Here is a 15,833-nt window from a genome sequence, read left to right as displayed (position 1 = left end):
ATATATATAATTTTTTTAAATCTTGAAACAACAACCATTTATTTGCTCATGATTCTATGGCTTAGGCTCTGTTAAGACAGTTCATCGCTGGTCCCATGGTGGTCACAGATTCCAAAAACAGCAGGGGAGCAAGCACCATGCCAAGTGCTTTAAGGCTCTGCTTGTGTCAACATTTGTTATTGTCCAGGGGGTAAAGCAAGTAACATGGCCAAGGTTAGAGTTAAGGTGGAAAGGGATTTCCTAAGGGTATAAATAAAAAGAATGAAATTTGTGGCCATTTTTGCAAATAATCTACCACACTTATTATATTTTTTTGTTTGGGTTTTAGTTCTTTTTCTCAGTGATGGTGGTGTTCTTTTATTTTTTTATGCAGTTTTAAATTTTTAAATTTTTTATAATTTCAACCCTTTTTGGAATTTTAAATAGTTGCTTTATTAGAGCATCTTTTTATTATTATTATACTGGATATATGTCCAGTTCTGGATATATGCCTAGAATGTGCAGGTTTGTTACATAGGTATACATGTGCCATGGTGGTTTGCCACACCCATCAACCTGTCATCTACATTAGATATTTCTCCTAATGCTATCGCTCCCCTTGCCCCCACCCCCGACAGGTCCTGATGTGTGATGTTCCCCTCCCTGTGCCCATGTGCTCTCATTGTTCAACTTCCACTTATGAGTGAGAACATGTGGTGTTTGGTCTTCTTTTCCTGTGTTAGTTTGCTAAGAATGATGGTTTCCAGCTTCATCCATATCCCTGAAAAGGACATTAACTCATTCTTTTTCATGACTGCATAGTATTTCATGGTGTATATGTGCCACATTTTCTTTATGTAGTCTAATGATACTGGCAAACCAAATCCAGCAGCACATTAAAAAGCTTATCCTCCATGATCAAATCGGCTTCATATCTGGGATGCAAGGCTGGTTCAAAATAAGTAAAACAATAAATGTAATCCATCACATAAACAGAATCAGTGGCAAAAACCACATGATTATCTCAATAGATGCAGAAAGGGCCTTCGATAAAATTCAACACCCCTTCATGCTAAAAACACTCAATAAACTAGGTATTGATGGAACATATCTCAAAATTTCAACTTTTAGATTCAGGGGCTACATGTGCAGGTTTGTTATGTGGGTATATTGTGTGACAGTGAGGCTTGGGGTACAAATGATCCCGTCACCCAGGTAGCGTTTGGTACCCAACAAGCAGTTTTTCAGTCCTTGCCCTTCCCCTTCTCTTCCCCCTCTAGTGTCCCCAAGGTCTGTTGTTCCCATTATTAGGACCATGTTTGCCCAGTGCTGAGCCCCCACTTAGTAAGTGAGAACATGCAGTATTTAGTTTTCTGTTCCTGTGTTAATTCACTTAGGATAATGGCCTCCAGCTGCATCCATGTTGCTGCAAATGACATGGTTTCATTTTTTTTTTTTCTAATGCTTCTTAAAATCACAGTGCTAGAGGTGTCTTTTTAAGGTCTTGGAGTACATTGCCTTCTAATAGATGTTTATACCTGTGTGTGGTACATAATCAGAAGATCAAAAAATATTTCAACAAGAGAGCTTGCTTTTGCTACAACTTTGAAAAATGTCTGGTGTTAATGCAAAAGTGACAGAACCTTCCATAATTTAGAAATTAGAAAGTACTAAAAGGATGGATGAAATTACAGTACTGAAGTTGTAGACAGAAATAAAATTACTTTATTGGCTTTCTAGTTCTTTCCAGAGGAAATGCACTATGTATCATAGTACAGGGAATTATTTTATTCCTGAAATAATTAAATCCAGATTAATAAAGCCTAACAATGTTTTACTGTAATTGTCAATTACCTTAGTGTTGTGCTTTAATATTTTTTTCAGATTCTTTAGCCTCATAGCAAAACTTTGGTCTATTAATTTGAAAGTATTGACAGAAGTAGCATTAAGGAAGTTTTGGAAAATTGTCTTTAAAAATCTAAACTGTGCCATAAGTGTGCTTAAAGAAAGGACCAGATGGTAGAAAGCAAACAGAAGTAGCTTTCTAATATTCTGCAGGACCTGACAATCTCACATCTCTTCTTTGAACTACCTTTCTGATAAATGGGAAAAAGGTCTATATTGAGCCAGAGAACAAAAAATAGAGAGAAGCCATACCCGGAGCCCTCTCTATAAAGAGATAAAAAGACAAGGGGAAAAGTAAAGGGCCGAGATACACTCTGCCACGAAGTGGAATATATAGTAAGGTACCTTAATACCAAAGGTCCCTACTAAGTCAAAGATGGAAATGTTAACTCCCCTGTATATTACCCTTTTATTAAGTCATGACCAGTCAAGAAGCTTTAGAAAGCTATTGTACCAAAAGGTGGAATCTGAACAACATGATGTAAGATCATACTGAATGACTCTATAGCTACTTGTGTCCATAACATGCATACCATTGAACAAGAAGCAGTTGTGGACTGTGTGAAGAAAACATGTATAAAAAAGGCTATTGAGTATTCCCATTATATATGAGTAAGCCACAGAAAAACAAATTTCAAAAGCTTTCTGTTTCTAAGAAATGAGTCCGGGGTCCTTCAGATTGAGTGATTAGGGTTTGAATGATATGTTGAATGTGTAATTTGTTCTGAAGTGGCATTTCACAATCTTAAGGGCTTATGGCTGCACTCAATTGTATCCAAGAATGTAACAGTACTTCTCTGATCCCAGATGAAATGTTTTATTAACTCTTCTTGTGAAGAACTTGGATATTTCCCAATTTTACCATATTTCCACTCATTTTTCTGCTCTGGATCCCATTTTCTGATTTTTATTAAAATTTTAAATTATAACCCATTTCATTTCCTGGAAGATTCCTAGAACATTTTATCATGAAGAATTTTCTAGGAAGTAAGAGTATACATTATTTGTACAAGAATTTTCCTCTTTTATTTATAAGTACAAAAAATTAGAAAAAATAATGTAAAATGGAACAAACTGAGGGCTCTACAGGTCACTGATCTGCTTGCAAACCAGTCAGATGTCAGTTCTGATGCTGGAATTGCCGGGATATTGCTTAGGTGCTTCATATCCTCACGGTATAGGAAAGCTGTTGGTCATATTGGCTAAAAGCACAGCTCTGCAGTCAGATAAATATGGATTTCAGCCTAATTTAGCTACTTAATAGATGAATGATGTTTGCCAAGTTTGTTAGCTTTTCTAAACTTCAACTTTTTTATCTGTAAAATGTATATAAAGAACCTGTCTTATGGGTTGTAGTGAGGTCCAAATGAAATAAATGCATGTAAAGCACTAAGCAGTGCTTACACTTTACTAAGCAACTGAAAAAATGTTATGAAGACTATTAATAAAATTATTATGACATGTCAATATTATACATCATGTAGAAGATAGCTTTTACACAAACTATTGCAGTCAGCAATCTATATATTAAGAACACTTGATTTTTATGGAAAAAGTCAGATTGAATAAACTCACATTTTAGAAGTGAATTATCTCATAACAATATAATAACATTAATATCATGCAACATTTATTGCTTATTTACTATGTTTCAGACTCTATGCTAAATTTTTACATACACTGTTGCCTTTCTACTGTGACAACCCTTTGAGGTACTGGAATTATCTCAATATTTCACATAAGAAAATTGAGGTTCAGTCTCCAAAGTGGGAAATGTAGAACTAGCCATAATATTAAACAAGATATTAAAATGTTTATGTTATTATACTATAAAATTTAATTCATGTTAATAAAGTTCATAAATAATCAGTCACTAATTATAGATAACACAACAAGGCAAACCCAAGAAGGCATGGCTGTTTCAACAGAGAAACACCCAGCAACATAAAATTCTTGTCTTTGACTATATTTAGGGATAATTAAAATAACAATAAAAATGACGATAGCAGTCACATAAAATGTTTATTGAGTGTCAAATATGCACCAGACATATGATAAGTACCATCATGAATTTTCAAGTTTAATCCTCATTGAGGAGTTCCAGCTGCAGAGATTGATCTATACTCACTGATATTTGATTTCACAACACTGAGGAATAGAATCCATCATTTACCACTTCACTTCCTGGTTCTGGAGGTTCAGTGCTGAAACAGTTTCATTCCTTGCAGGTGAAACTTTCTTATGAATTGTCAACTACTGGCAAAATCTCAGGAAGATAATCATGTATATAAAATTGTAGAAATACAAATATTTTTTAAAAATATTTGCCACATTTAAAATGATAGTCATAATTCATCTAACGAATTAAAACATGATTGACAATTGTACAAAGCACTGGATATAAAGAGTTTTAATAAATACAAATAGAGTGTCTATCTTCATGAAGCTAATTGTCTAATGGATAGATAGACTATCAAATTATCATAAACACTAAATTGTATCTGAAGGACAAAAAATTATGTGTTTCTAGCTGTTATGGAATAGAAAACACAAAATACCAGATACAATATATTCTTCCTAAAATTTAAGTCTAATAAGCATCTTGATCCAATTGCTTTTTTTTCTCAGAGACTGTAAGAGAGGAATACATTAAATTACACTGAAATGATATAATCTTCCAAATAAAGAATGTGAAAAAGTCTAAAGTATAAGCAACCCAGAATCTTTAAAAAATAAATCATGTTGGAAAAAATAAATTAAAATTACAAGATAATTGATAAAACTGCCAAGTAAATGTTTGGACCTTGTTTGTATTTTGATTAGAACAAATCAACTGTAATGATGTTTTTGAGTAATTAATTGAGTATAATTTGAGTATTGGTTAATATTAGGGAATTACTAATTTTGCTAATTGTGATAATGGTGTTGTGATTTATATTTTTAATATTTTATCTGAAAAGTGTACTATCTCTGAAATTTATTTAAAATAAATATTTCAGAAAATAAGTAGAGTGAAGAATAAATGAAAAAGGAAAAATAGACCATTAACAATTGTTGAGGCTGGATATTGGTTACTTGGTGGTTCACATTATTCTCTGCTTTAATAAATTAAAGGAAACTGGGGCAAGTGGAATGAAGCAGAGAGGCATGGTCCTTTGAGGGCCTTTTGTAAAGGATTCTCCGAGTTGGAAAAGGTTTCTATGAGAAACTGACACTTGAGTTGAGATGTGAAGAATGTGTCCAGGCTAAATAGATGGAGTGGGCAGGGTGAGTCAGAGAAGTAAAAAGGCCAGCAGGGCTGCAGGAAAGAGTAACCCTGAGTCCATGACAAGCTTGTCAGATATTCAGGTAAATGTGAGACATGTGACTAAGTTCTTCCTTATTACTACCTCCCCTCCAAAAAATACTTAAACTAGTTTTGAGAAAAAGAATCCTAGCCCCCTTTTCCAGTTTAATTTTAATATTGGGTTGTCAAAAGTTCAGGCATATGCCCTTATTAGCTCTTAAATATCCATAGAGGAAGGGTGTTGAGTAACAATCCTCTCAATTTTCACTGTAAAATAGCTATATCCTTAGTATTTGACCAATGTGTGGGCATTTATTCAGTATTTATAAGAAGCTCAATCAAGGTAAATATATTACTAGACAGACCTGTGGTTTATTCATTTCATATTCTAAAATCTATTCATAGTTGAAGCCAAATTAGTAGAGAATTGAGCACTGACTATATCAACGACAATATTATTACCATGTACTTTATTCCCCATTCCCCACCCTGGACAGTTATCTTTACTGAATTGCTTCTTAATGTGATTCCAACAAACATTGTCCCTATCTGAAACAGCTCTATGAAGAGTAATTAATTCATCTCCATTAAGGATATATTCAAGGATATTATTCAGTATGTCACACAGTGTCATCTTTATGAGAGATACATATAAGAAATCCCCGTCGGTTCTTAATAACAAAAAATTACTTCTATTGGTTTTTAATCTCACGAAAATTTGGAATTGCATAAATTATAACTTACATTTTATGTAATCTTATAGTTCAGCTAAAAATAGTTTCTAGAATAAGCATAGTTTAAACAAACAAACAAAAAATCTAATCCTTACATCCTGAACTTTTTTGAGACAGAGTCTCACTCTGTCGCCAGGCTGGAGTGCAGTGGCGCGATCTGGTCTCACTGCAACCTCTGCCTCCCAGGTTCAAGTGACTCTCCTGCCTCAGCCTCCCGAGTAGCTGGGACTATAGGCGCGCCCTAACACATCCAGCTAATTTTTGTATTTTTAGTAGAGACGGGGTTTCACCATGTTGGCCAGGATGGCCTTGATCTCCTGACCTCGTGATCTGCTCGCCTCGGCCTCCCAAAGTGCTGGGATTACAGGCGTGAGCCACCACACCCGTCCACATCCTGAACTTTTAGATTACTTTTTTTTTTAAATTTTTTTTTTTTCTCAACTTTTATTTTAGATTCGAGGGTACATGTGCAGGTGTTACATGGGCAAATTGCATGTCACTGAGGTTTGGTGTAGGAATGATCCTATCACCCAGGTAGTGAGCTATAGGTAGTCCTTCAACCCTTGCCCACCCGCAAGCCTTCCCCCTCTAGTAGTCCCCAGTGCCCGATGTCTATTGTTCCCATCTTAATGTCCGTGTGTACACAAAGTTTAGCTGTCACTTAAAAGTGAGAAAGTACGGTATTTGGTTTTCTGTTCCTGCATTAACTGGCTTAGGATAATGGACTCCAGCTGCATCCATGTTCATCAAGTTGCAAAGGACATGATTTTGTTCTTTTTTAGGGTGGTATAGTATTCCAGGGTACTACATTTTCTTTATTTAGTCTACTGTTAATGGGCATCTGGATTGATCCCTTGTCCTTGCTGTTGTGAATAGTGCTGTGATGAACATACAAGTGAATGTGTCTTTTTGGTAGAATGGTTTATATTCCTTTGGGTATATACTCAGTATTGGGGGTGCTGGCTCTAATGGTAACTCTGTTTTAAGTTATTTGAGAAATATCCAAACTGCTTTCCACATTGGCTGAACGTACATTCCCACTAGCAGTGTACAAGCATTCCAATTTCTCCACAACCTCACCAACATCTTTTTTTTTTTTTTTTTGGTCTTTTTAGTAATAGTCCTTCTAACTGGTGGGAGATGATTCCTTATTGTGGTTTTGACTTTCATTTCTCTAATGATTACTGAGGTTGAGCATTTTATCATGTATGTGTTGACCACAGTATACCTTCTTTGGGGAAGTGTCTGTTCAGGTACTTTACCCACTGGAAAAAAAAGAGGGACTGGAGCTCTGTAGACCTGCAGAGTCTGTCGCTGGTCTGAGGAAACACAGTATGCAGTATAATTGGCTTTATCCTCCTCTAGCTCTAGTATTTGTGAAATTACAGGGGGCTTGACTGATAGTGAAATAATATAACGATTTCCATGGTATCTATTATGCCATTTAAGATATACCACAGCAGAACTTGCCAACCAGAATGTTGGGTTGGGTATTGGCAAGCCTCAACCATTAACTCCCTCAGTGCTGGGACAGTGCCAGCCCCTATGTCAGTTAACTCTATTCAAGAGCAGCCTTTACCTCAAGTTAACAAATATACAGATACTATCATCCTTTGCTTGTGTCAAATGTAAAAGCAGGGATCACTATAGTGTAATATCATCCATCTATTGTCTGGTTCTAAAAATTTAAATTCAAATACTGTTTTACATCTGATCACTGGAAACATCTATGGCCACACTCCTCAGAGTTATCAATGCACAGAACTTGTAATATCTACAACAAAGCCTGGGAGTTTTAACTGTCTTACCAATGTAAAATCAGTAAAGCAGAAGATCTCTTAAAACCATTATTCAAGAGACATGATAAACAGAAAGAAGTAATTATCTTACAGAATTATGCCTGTCCTACTCATTTAATATCATACATGGTCTATCTAAGACAACCCTTATAAATCCATTCCATTACTTGTTATTCTTCAAGACTTATTATCACAATGCCAAATAATTTTTTATTTTATCAAGAGCATTTACAAAGTTATAAAGTTAACATTATCCTAACAAAATTTAAGATGTTAGAAAAATACTCTGTTATTACTTAGTACTATGTTTCCTGATTTGATACTTTGCAATAATCCTAAACTATATATTGAATTACTTGTCAAATATGGATCATACCACAACCATTTCCTGGTCTTGCTCCTTTTGTATTTGACCTCAGACCTCACAGTATAAAATTTTATTTAATTTTAAGAACTCCTAAATCAGTTTAATAACTGCCTAAAGATTGGCAAGTGATAGAACCCAAAAATTCTTTTGGAACACTATTAGTGGGATTGTAAGTTAGTACAGCCATTATGGAAACAGTATGGAGGTTCCTCAAAAAACTAAAAATAGAGCTACCATATCATCCAGGGATCCCACTGCAGGGTATGTACTCAAAGAAAGTCAGCATATTGAAGAAATATCTGTACTCCCATGTTTATTGCAGTATTATTCACAATAGCCAAGACATGAATAAACTTAAGTGTCTATCAATGGACACATGAATAAATATAGTATATACACAATGAAGTATTATTCAGCCATTAAAAAGAATAAAGTCTTGTCATTTGCAGCAACATGGATGGAACTTGAGGTTATGTTAAGTGAAATAAGCCAGGCACAGAAAGACCAACTTCACATGTTTTCAGTCATATGTGGGAGCTAAAAATGTGGATCTCATAAAAGTAGATAGTTTATTGGTGGTTACCAGAGCCTGCAAAGGGTATGTATGAGGGGGTATGAAGAGAGGTTAGCTAATGGCTACAAAAAATATGGTTAAATAGAAGGAATAAGATCTAGTGTTCAATAGTATAGTACAGTGACTCTAATTAATAATTTATTATATAGTTCAAAATAGCTATAGGAGAGGAATTGAAATGTTATCAATACAAAGAAAAGATAAATGTTTCAGATGATATGTATTCCAGTTAACCTGACTTGATCATTACACATTGTATGCATGTATGAAAATACCACATATACCCCTCAAATATGTACAATGATTATGTATCAATTTAATAAAAAGAAAAGGCTGCGGGAGAATAAGTGGCGTTTTTAGCAAGGCTGTGCACCTTCTTATAGTCTTGGACCTGCAAAGACAGGAAGCCAGTATTAAACCATCAAATTCCTTTTCAGGCCAAGACCATACAAATAGAAATGAAGAAAAGGTCACCAATTTCCACAGACACATCATTGGATGTGTTGGAAGATGCTACTCTCAGACATAAGGAAGGTAAAGTACTAAATAATTAGACACTCACTATTGAAGGTACTACTTATAAAATTCACTTTTAAAGAAATTCAGCAATTTCTTCAGAATCTTAGATGGTAATAACAAAAATTTAAGAAATATTTGAGAATATTAGGATAAACCATGTATAAAAATTTTAGAATCATGGTGTTTTAAACATTGGAAAGAGTGACCAAAGAGTACCAAATAATTTTCTTTGTTTAACATTAAAAACATATTGACATATTAACTTGTGACTAAATATAGAGATTGTGGTATATAACATTAATATCTCAAGGTCCCTTCTAGACTTATCTCTATATTTTTATGTGTAACCAATAATTATTTATCATGGACAATATCAAAAGGCATTAATTTGTAAAGCATGTAAATCTAGACATTGTAAGTCACAATATTCTCAACTATGTTCCATATTTGTTTTCTTGAGAGATGTCCCTACATTTTTCTTCTAATACACAGTTCGCTTCATTTTCTTTTGTCTAAGCCAAGCATGAACACAATAGAGGAAATTCAATTCATTCAGCTTTTTTATTTTCACACACAGATTTTTTTAAATTAAACTTTAAGTTCTGGGATACATGTGCAGGACGTGCACGTTTGCTACACAGGTATACATGTGCCATGATGATCTGCTGCATCCATCAACCCATCATCCAGGTCTTAAGCTCCGCATGCATTAGGCACTTTTCCCAATGTTCTCCCTTCCTTTGCCCCCTACCCACCGACAGGTCCCTGCGTGTGATGCCCACCTCCCTGTGTCCATGTGTTCTCATTGTTCAACTAACTCCCACCCATGAGTGAGGACATGCGGTGTTTGGTTCCTGTTCCTGTGTTAGTTTGCTGAGAATGATGGTTTCCAGCTGCATCCATGTCCCTGCAAAGGACATAAACTCATTCTTTTTTATGGCTGCATAGTGTTCCATAGTGTATATGTGCCACATTTTCTTTATTTAGTCTATCATTGATGTGTATTCGGGCTGGTTCCAAGTCTTTGCTATTGTGAATAGTGCTGCAATGAACATACGTGTGCATGTGTCTTTATGGTAGAACGATTCATAATCCCTTGGAAATATATCCAGTAATGAGACTGCTGAGTCAAATGGTATTTCTGGTTCTAGATCCTTGAGGAATCTCCACGCTGTCTTCCACAATGGTTGAGCTAATTTACATTCCCACCAACAGTGTAAAAGCTTTCTTATTTCTCCACATCCTTGCCCGCATCTGTTGTTTCCTGACTTTTTAATGAGCGCAATTCTAACAGGCGTGAAATGGTGTCTCATTTTGGTTTTGATTTGCATATCTATAATGACTAGTGATGATGAGCTTTTTTTTATATGTTTGTTGGCCACACAAATGTCTTCTTTTGAGAAGTATCTGTTCATATCCTTCGCCCACTTTTTGATGGCGTTTTTTCTTGTAAATTTAAGTTCCTTGAAGATTCTGGATATTAGACCTTTGCCTTATGGATTGATTGCAAAAATTTTCTCTCATTCTGTAGGTTGTCTGTTCACTCTGATGATAGTTTCTTTTGCTGTGCAGAAGCTCTTTAGTTTAATTAGATCCCATTTGTCAATTTTGGCTTTTGTTGTGATTGCTTTTGGTGTTTTAGTCATGAAGGCTTTGCCCATGCCTATGTTCTGAATTGTATTGCCTAGGTTTTCCTCTAGGTTTTTATGGTTTTAGGTTTCACATTTAAGTCTTTAATCCATCTTGAGTTAGTTTTTGTATATGGTGGAAGGATGGGGTCCAGTTTCTGTTTTCTACATATGGCTAGCCAGTTTTCCCAGCACCATTTATTAAATAGGGAATCCTTTCCCCATCGCTTGTTTTTGTCAAATCCAGCAGCACATCAAAAAGCTTATCCACCATGATCAAGTCGGCTTCATCCTGGGGATGCAAGGCTGTGGTTAGTTGTCTCACACCGAGATGATTAGCAACATGGACACACATGTGAAGTGGGTTAAGGAGCAGAAAGTTTAACAGACAAAAAAGAAAAAAGAAAGAGAGAGAAAGCTTCCTCGTGCTGAGAAAGTGGGTTGCCCAAGAGAGGGTTTCCCTTCATTCAGTTTTTTATCAGGATAGAGTATTTCTGTTTTTGAATTCCATATCAGAATTCTATCCTCAAATCTCCCTTTGCATGCAAAAGTCAAAATTGTCTATTAGTTCGTTAGAACTTTAAACAATTTGCGAATGTTTAGCCTTCCTCCCTCCCTCCCTCCCCTCTTCTTTCCTTCCTTTCTTCCTTTTTTTTCTTTCTTTCTTTTGGCAGAGTCTCACTCTGTTGCCCAGGCTGGAGTGCAGTGGCACAATCTCAGCTCACTGCAACCTCTGCCTCCCAGGTTCAAGCAATTCTCCTCCCTCGGCCTCCCGAGTAGCTGGGGTTACAGGCACCCACCACCACACCCAACTATTTTTTGTATTTTTTGTAGAGACAAAGTTTCACTATATTGACCAGGCTGGTCTCGAACTCATGAACTTAAGTGATTCACCCACCTCGGCTTCCCAAAGTGCTGGGATTACAGGCATGAGCCACTGCACCCGGCCAGAATATTTAACTTTTGTATTCTTTCATTTCAGAACTTGAAAAATCCAAGAAGATATGCCCATTATACTGGTATAAGTTTGCTAAAACTTTCTTGATCTGGAATTGTTCTCCCTGTTGGTTAAAATTGAAAGAGTTTGTCCATAGGATTATAATGGCACCATTTACTGATCTTTTCCTTATCATATGCATAATTTTAAATGTATGTTTTCTGACCTTGGAGCATTATCCAATGAGTAAACAAACTAACACTCTTCTCAACATTGGAAACCTGGTAAGACTCTCATTGTACATTATTTTCATTTGCAGTTTCTTAGTTATCATTGAACTTTTCTTTGTTCATCATTATTCCCATTATTTTATTCTGTAACTCCAATATGTTGCAATATGCATAATTATTGAATGAAGCATTGTGTTTATGCTTTATCCCTCCAACCCCTGCTTTGTAAATGTTCTTATCATTGAATAGTTTTACAGCTGGAATTTAAAATTCCCCAGTTTAAATTTGGGATTCCTAGCCAGATGCTTGGCAGTTACATTACATGGAAATTATTTATTGCCCCTCCCTTCCCAAATATACAGTCTCTTGGTACCATTAGCTCGTAGATCAGAGTAGGGCAGAGGTGAAATAACAGGCAGCTGATTCCTGAATTCTTAATTCTGATCAAAACAGCAGTTGGCTCTGTCTGTTCTAACCATGTATCTTTGCCCAGGATTGGAACTTACCATTTTAGCCTGGTATTTTTGAGATTCACCAGTCCTTTTTCACATACAATTCAAAAGACAAAACATATTCCTGTGAGTTTAAAAATAAGTCACATTCAAGCAAATGTATATTGTTTAAATGTATTTTCTTTCACCATTGTTTTTGTTTAGTTGCTTGGTACTAATAAAAACAGCCAAACTGCTAGAAGTTTCAAATTATACATTTATTTGGTACCAAAACAGCAATTTAGTGATTTCTGCCAGTACAGTTTTTAAAGGACAGCTTCCATAGGTTCATGCTATGTTTTCTCAGAGGTTGAAAAATTAAATATCGTATCATGTACTCTGTACCTCAAAAATAACTATTCAAAATTGAAAGGTCTTCACCCTGAAATATTCTTTTGTTTTCTTCAAGGATGAATTTTATTAAAATAATAAAAGATTCTGTATATAGTGTTTGACATTAGATTGTTAAATAAAAGGTATGAGTCTGTCCTTACAATGCAGACTTTACAACTAACCAGATCTTGACAGAGAAGCTGTGAAGAATGTGACAGTGACAAGTAAACAGTGTGTGTTACAGATTTTGTGTGTGAAGATTCTGATACAGCTATTGGAATCATATTCTCACCTATGTATTTGGTTTTGATTTAGGTTTTCATTGGAATTTTCACAGCAGAAATGATTTTTAAAATAATTGCAATGCATCCATATGGGTATTTCCAAGTAGGTTGGAACATTTTTGATAGCATGATAGTGTTCCATGGTTTAATAGAACTTTGTCTAGCAAATGTTGCAGGAATGGCTCTTCTTCGATTATTCAGGATGGTAAGTAGAATCCAATACCTCACTTTTATTTGATCAAAGTTTATCTCAGTGTCTGCAGACATAAAATTGGGTTACAGTAATACCTATCCCATTGGGACATTGGGAGTATTAAATGAATTGATTAGTATATAAAGAGTTTATTGCCAAGGAAAGAGTAAGCAGTCTCCAATGCTGTTATTTGACCACAGTGTTAAAAGAAATAATGCCATATAGGCAGCAAATTTGAGATACAGTTTTAGGAAGCAGGGTCAGGGTAACTGAGTACATTTTGGAAAGCAAGAAAATGAGGAGTCTCCAAAGTAGAATGCTAATATGTCACCAAGAAGCCGAAATAAGGTGAGTATTTCTAAATGTCAGGTATAAAGGAAGACCAGTCAGACCAGGAGAATGTTATTATGATAATTATTAGGTAAAAATTAGTGTATGTCTATGGGGTAGGGTAATGGTGAGACTCAGAAAATTAAACAAGGGAATAATGTTATGAGAATATTGTTTATTGAAATGATATGCTTTAGATAAGTTATACATGGTCACATTCTGGTGACAGGTTGAAGGAATGTAGCAGGAATTAAGAACAATTAAGTCCATTTAATCTTATTCTAATGGTTACTTCCTAGAGGGCAGCTCATTCAGAATCCTGTCTTAGATCCTCATCCATAACCTTTACTAATGAATAAGAGAAATATATACAGGATGTTGTCACCAAATTTATGGATGAAACAACACTGGCAATTGCAGAAAATGTGCTAAAAGATAGTATCAAAATATTTTAAAGGCTAGTAATAGACTGAATTTAAGATGATTAATTTTTTTCATAGATAAATGTAAGATCTCACTGTTGAGTTCAGAAAGACAGCTGAACACTAGAAAAAGTCAAGAAGTGAGGCCAGGAATTTGGAACCAGCCTGGGCAACACAGTGAGACTCCAATTCTAAAAAAAAAATAAAAAATTAGTCACAGTGGTGGTTCATGTCTGTAGTGTCAGCTACTCAGGAGGCTAAGGTGGGAGGATCACTTGGGCCTAGGAGTTGGAGGCTGCAGTGAGCTATGATTGTGCTTCTGCACTCAGTCTGGGTGACAGAGAGAGACTCTGTCAAACAAACAAAAAAAAATGAAAAGAAAGTGTCAGGAAGGTATAGCCTATATAAAAATGATGTATGAGATCTAATCGACAGTAAGTTTACTGTGATACAGTGACCAAAAATATTAAGGTAATCTTGTTCTGTATAAATAGAAATTTGAAAAAATCTAGTGAAAGGAAGGGGACTATTCAATATAAACTTAGAATGTTGTGTTTGATCTTTGACATGTTATTTTAAAAGGGAAATACATGATAGTACCTTCATCAGAATCCACTGGATCCTGAAAGACTTTCAGTATCATTTTCATGTCAACGTATAGGAAAAATGTGGAAAAATATTCAATATATTTTGAAAAGCAAAAACAAAGAATGGATACTTGCCCTAATAGTTAATAAAATATAAAGCTAGAGGAATTGTAACAGTATAATGCTTAATGGGAATTGACAAATACATCAGTAGAAGAGGATATGTATAGACTGAGTGTACAAAATTGTAGGATATTTAAGATGTATTAAGAATTTGTCACAAAATGAATGTTCAGTAGTTAATATTAATAATGCTTAAAACTCTAAAGGCTATATATGTATATGTGTATAACACTGTACCTTGTAATATACACTGACCAAGTTTTTTGTCATTTGTTTCTTGTTCTTGATTTTACATTGCTCTATTAGTTAAGAATTTTCAAGTTGGGAAAGTATTGGCCAACATTCCAGATTTTGATGTGGTCTCTTAGTAACTCATGGGTGGCCCTGAAAGACTTGATCCTGTTGTTGTTCACATTCATCTTCTTTTCTGCTGCATTCGGCATGAAGCTGTTTGGTAAGAATTATGAAGAATTTGTCTGCCACATAGACAAAGACTGTCAACTCCCACGCTGGCACATGCATGACTTTTTCCACTCCTTCCTGAATGTGTTCCGAATTCTCTGTGGAGAGTGGGTAGAGACCTTGTGGGACTGTATGGAGGTTGCAGGCCAATCCTGGTGTATTCCTTTTTACCTGATGGTCATTTTAATTGGAAATTTACTGGTAAGTAGTCAATTCTTTTACATTTTCCATGAAAACTGGTATAAGGTAGTTTGGTATTTTCATGATGTGCATTGATGGGATCTAATGGTCTGTAACTGTGGTAGTCCAATAGAGTAACCCACTAGCCAGATGTGGCCATTATCAACTGATATATGATTAGTTCCATTTGAAATGTGCTGTAAATGTAGAATATGCACCAGATTTGAAGTCTTACACAAAAAAATGATGTGAACTATTTCATTAATAATTTTTATATTGAATGAATTTTTTAATGATAATATAGTAGGTCCTCCTTATGCTCAGTTGCACTGTATGTGGTTTCAGTTGCCTGTGGTCAGCCATGGTCTGAAAACATCCAGTGGAAAATTCCAGAAATATAAAACTCATAAGTTTTAAATTGCATGTCATTCTGGGTAGTGTAATGGAATCTCCTGCCATACCACTCTGTC

General features: G+C 35.2%; 1 protein-coding gene across 1 annotated transcript in view; it reads left to right on the top strand.

Moving 5' to 3' along the window:
• Positions 1-15,833, top strand: part of SCN7A (sodium voltage-gated channel alpha subunit 7) — a 92,190-nt gene that overhangs the window by 38,841 nt on the left and 37,516 nt on the right. Inside the window, exons 11-14 of the mRNA XM_055108704.2 lie at positions 9,082-9,178; positions 11,774-12,012; positions 13,098-13,271; positions 15,028-15,384. Coding sequence (XP_054964679.1) covers positions 9,082-9,178; positions 11,774-12,012; positions 13,098-13,271; positions 15,028-15,384 — 867 coding nt within the window. The remainder of the gene's footprint in view (positions 1-9,081; positions 9,179-11,773; positions 12,013-13,097; positions 13,272-15,027; positions 15,385-15,833) is intronic.

Source organism: Pan paniscus, chromosome 13 (genome assembly GCF_029289425.2).
Source record: "Pan paniscus chromosome 13, NHGRI_mPanPan1-v2.0_pri, whole genome shotgun sequence".
Taxonomy (NCBI): domain Eukaryota; kingdom Metazoa; phylum Chordata; class Mammalia; order Primates; family Hominidae; genus Pan; species Pan paniscus.
Note: the sequence above shows the minus strand (reverse complement) of the source record. Positions and strands in the feature narration are given on the sequence as shown.